Source organism: Ixodes scapularis, unplaced genomic scaffold, assembly GCF_016920785.2.
Source record: "Ixodes scapularis isolate PalLabHiFi unplaced genomic scaffold, ASM1692078v2 PGA_scaffold10__122_contigs__length_95168666, whole genome shotgun sequence".
Taxonomy (NCBI): domain Eukaryota; kingdom Metazoa; phylum Arthropoda; class Arachnida; order Ixodida; family Ixodidae; genus Ixodes; species Ixodes scapularis.
Genome location: NW_024609836.1, coordinates 80188409 through 80193155, shown reverse-complemented (window position 1 = coordinate 80193155; position 4747 = coordinate 80188409). Strand labels below are relative to the sequence as shown.

General features: G+C 40.2%; 1 protein-coding gene across 1 annotated transcript; it reads left to right on the top strand.

The window, feature by feature from the left end:
• The first annotated feature begins 2464 nt into the window (after positions 1-2464).
• LOC120845197 (boophilin-H2-like) lies at positions 2465-4404 on the top strand. The gene is made up of 2 exons (XM_040217003.1): positions 2465-2528; positions 4139-4404. Exons 1-2 carry the CDS (start codon positions 2465-2467, stop codon positions 4402-4404), a joined length of 330 nt encoding a protein of 109 aa, XP_040072937.1.
• Positions 4405-4747: the final 343 nt, after the last annotated feature.

Genomic DNA, 4747 nt, shown 5'->3' with positions numbered 1-4747 from the left:
GTTTCTGACTGGGAGGGAGTACGTGGATCCAAGACCCTATGCGCCGAAACTGGAGCGACAACTGTGTTGCGAATTGGGTGGCAGAAAAGGCTAGAGTTGAGGGATGGATTGTCACGGAGGAGCGGTTGTTGGAGATGAAGTAAGATATCCAGATTAAGTTCTTGAAAATATAGTAAAGCTTCGGTTGTTGATATTCAAGTGGTAGGGGAATATAAATCATTAAACTCCTTAAACGAGGATAAGATGCGTAAGTATTCTGGTGAAGCCTTTATTAGGGATGTTACGTTGTCTTTCTCGGTGTTCTCGGTGACGGTCCATGCCGTAACAACAACCGAAAGAGGACTAGTTTGTCCCAGGTCTGCTGATTTTCTGTTATCCCTTCGATTTTCAAAGCTGAATGTGTCATCCCTGACACTGAAGGTCCTACGTGGGACGCTCAGTTGTTTTTATCACTTTATGCGTGGGACTAATCGCAATGGTTGATGTATTTGTGACGGATTTGAAGATTGCAAGAAATATGGACTTTAGATTTTATATAAATTGAAGTGTGCTTTATGGTTTTGATGTTGTGGGGAAATACACAGTGAGGGCATGATGCAGAGCCGTGTATACTTAAGGTTAAGCTTCCTAAAAAAGCGAATGTATTGAACTTGTTCAATAAACAGAATTGCGCATTCGTGGACCCTGTGATTACCTTCGCTTTCAAAGCACACACGACGATTACTGATGATACTTTCCTACTTCCGGGTACATCGGGAACATCACAAGGGCTAGCAACAGAAAAGATAAAACACACGACGATTACTGATGATACTTTCCTACTTCCGGGAACATCGGGAACATCACAAGGGCTGGCAACAGAAAGGATAAAACAAACTCCGAACGAAGCTTCTCGCGTTGCGTCAAACCAAAACACTACAGGCGCTATGTTCAATGTGAGTTGTTGCCAGATTTTCATTTTCTCCGACCAAACAAAAGCAACGAAAGCAAACCGGCTCTGGCTTCCAGCGCACATCGGCGGCATTATCCCCGCCTTTCTGCCCTCCCTTTCTTTTCCACACCCTACCCCCATCGCGGAAGTCGCGACGCTGCGTACAACTCCGCAGCCAAGTCAATCCAAGACCAAACCTAAGGGTGAGGGTCGGGGCGTACTACTCCACTGCTCTGGTTAAAAGAGCGGGAGTTTCAAATGTGGAGAGGTTCTTACTCCAACTAAATTACGTCTTGTGGCGTAAATATTTCTAAAAGTTTTTTTTTTTTGTGGAAAATTTGTTTTGTGACAGGCTTGTCCCAGTTAGGCTGTTTAAAAAAACAAATTTTTTTCTTCGTAGTTACCTTTTAAGGCGGTTTCTGTAGAAACGAGAGATTTTGTCATTTAATTTAAACGCAACAAAACATGTCTTTGAAAATTTAGCAGAATCAATTCAATTATTCGTTTGAAGTGTACAAAAGACGAAAAAAAACTTTTAGCTACACGCAGCTTCAAGTTGAATAAAACTATATCTCTCATAAATAATTTCTTACCTTCTTTTTGGGCCCAAAATGGCGTCCTATGGTATGTGCACTGATAGCAAGATTGGGAATATTAGGCAATTTGGCGCCCACCTAAATTTTTGTGGTTCTTTTAGTTTCCTTAACAATTTTATTTAAGTACTTGTGTTTTATCAAAATTCCGGAATTTAGAGCATATCAGTAAAAGCCAAACTAATATTTTTACAAAAAATATAACTGTGTTACTTTGGAGTTTCTTCTTATTCATAAGAAGTTATTGTGCTAATTGCAGATATAAAAGAATCGCCACGTCTCTTGCATGGAATGTCCAGGGGAAGATCATGCAGTGCTCGTCCTGTGTATTTCTTCTCACCCGTTCTTCGTTGTTTTGCGCGCGCAATTTCATTAAGTGCTAAAATATTTTTATATCATTGAAAATAATCATGGAACATTTGTATTGTGGTTGGCTTACAGCTAAGCAGAATATCCGCCTCATAAGTAGCCATGGCCATAGGGGTTCACTCAACTAAGAAAAAATCCAGTGCTGTTTGTTGGTAAAAACACTTCGTTCTTCCCCCGAAAATAACAGCATCCCGATACGTATTCAACCAAATCATTACCTTATCTACGAAGGCTTTAATCTGAGTGTATTAAAACAGAAAAGAAACATCGAGAACTTGCATTACGTACTTTGGATAGTTACTCATAAGTTTTGCCACTTCTGACGCACTAAGGATTGTCCTCATTCAGCATGGGTGTAATGAACGAATGTTTTTCTGCCACAAGCAACACGAGGCATTGTTATGTCATGTTTGATTCTTGCGAGAAAACTGAATAACAATTATTGTAGACGTCATTGCAGGTGCGTGAATAACTATATGACAAAATTAAAATATCCCCTCCTTAAGCTTGCGAGGGGCTATATAAACACATGCTGGACTTCGTTACGCATCATCAGCGTCAATCGTTCAAGATGAAGGCAACTATTGGAGTCATCTGTGTCTTCTCTGCAGTCCTGCTCATCTCTGCAATTTCTGGTGAGTCTTCCCTCTAAAAGAGAACATTTGGTTCTTCTAACGCTCTCAAGTTGCTTCTACCCTTAAGATTTGCAACCCCATTCCTGAACAATCATAGAGCACTTTAGTTTCTATCAACCACTTTAAGACGTAAAACTACTTGCTTCTCTTTTTAATAGAGATACTGTGTGTGCAGGCACATAGCCAGGATTATGTTTCGAAGGGGGACCCGCCCATGACAAAATGCTGTATGAGGGGGTAGGGGGAGAGGAGGCTCCAGCAAAATGGAAGATTTCGGGGCGGGGGGGGGGGGGGGGGGAGGCCAATGGACCCTCCCTCTTGCTACGTGCCACTGTGTGTGCATATTAGTATACATCCCCACGACCAGTTTAGATGAATTATATCTTCTGCAAAAAGTGCGTTGACACTCACATATCGTGCTGTATAATATAAACTGCTAAAAGTATTCGATTGAGAGGCGCACTGCTATCTGCTCTAGCAGATCCTTCGATGGGATTGATTCAGTACTTCATGCTTAGATTTTATGGTATGCTTATTCTGTTCGATTTGTCTTCGTATCAGAAGAAATATGAATATCTAGTGAACTTTGCACACCTGTTAGGTTAAACCGTGAGGGGGTCGACGTTGAAAGTACAAATGCCCGGCTAACGGACAACAGACAGTGTTTAGTAATGATATAGGATACGATACGATACGGTACGATGCGATACGAACTTTATTTTTCACCACAAATACAAGTGGTGAATGGGAGGCCGAAGAAAAAGCTGCATAAATGCAGCTTGACGAGGCTCCGGGCCCCCCATTCAGCAGCTACGACGGAGTACATACAGTACACTGGTCAAAAAAGAAAAAAATCAAATGAACAAATTGAATATTTGGCTGTTGGACAATTGCAAAATATCTATGTTTTTAACAAAATATTCGTTCAGAATAGACGGTAAAGCATAACTTATTTTTTGTTTTCCATAGTTTGTTCTGCTAAGCAGGCATTCAACTATGCGCAACATCTACAAACAATATTAATGGGAAGAATTAAGAAAATGGAGTGTCACAATTTGGTACCAAAGAAATGCATTTGATATGGCGCAAAAGCACTAATGTGTGACTGGTTTGCCCACAAATTGTTTATCTAGTGTTTGCGATCAGCGCAAACAACAGATCTTGTCTTAATTATTGCCTGGGTATGGCTAAACAATACAGTATCAAGACACCAAATACCCTGGAGTGAACAGTCAACGCTTTTACTTAAATTCAAATATGAAAAGGGCGGTGGGACACCTTTGATTTATGATTTTAATATGAAACATAAGATTTCGTTTAAGGTAATGGCGATTTTTGCTGGTTGATTTCACGTAAGTTGTTTTCCTCTCTGAAAAGTAATGCCTCCCTGTTTTACTTTCCCCAACTACCTTCTCTAAAGGACGCTGCTTTTTCTTGTGTTCAGCTTTGAGATATGAAAGAAGATACCTATTGAAGTTATCAGATCATATTCTTTTATCAGATAAGATGATAAAGTATGATATTGTATGCAGGGGGCTATATAAAGTTTCTTATTGTATGATAGTAAAATAATCATAAAACTGCGATGTTAAAAAAGAAACGTTTTTCAGTGGAAGAATGTCGAGCACCCCGACCTCAAACAATTTGCGACAACGATGCTACTGTGACGGTTCAGCATTACTTCAACAGCGACACTGGTAAATGTGAAGAAGAAAGTGGCTGCAACAGTGGCCCGAACAACTTCCCGACTAAAGAAAAATGCCAAAAAGAATGTCCATACTGTGAGTTTGCTTTGTGTTTTAATATTTATCCTGCCGCTCTGTGTCTCAGCAGCAGAAACTCCCCGGCGAATCGACGCTTTATATACAGTTTTTGAGAAAGTGTATGCCTGAATGGACATATGTTTACCTCCACCTACTGAATATAAATGAAAAGTTCCGCCATCTTCCCTTACATTTTGGACGATCGAAAAGGGCGATTCAAGGAGCCCAAAACACTGGTAATATAAATCGCCCAAGACTCCCGTCCATGCTGTAATAAAATTAAAGTAGTGATAATCTACCAGCTTCAAGGTCATTATTATGTTTTTTTTTCAATCTAATTAGAAAAGCAATGGCGCAGATAATATATAGTTTCAACTGTAAAGTTAACAAGCTGGGATCAGGGACTCAACGTTTCGAGGACTACTCTGCTTCTTTTTTCCTCAGGCGTGAAGATGG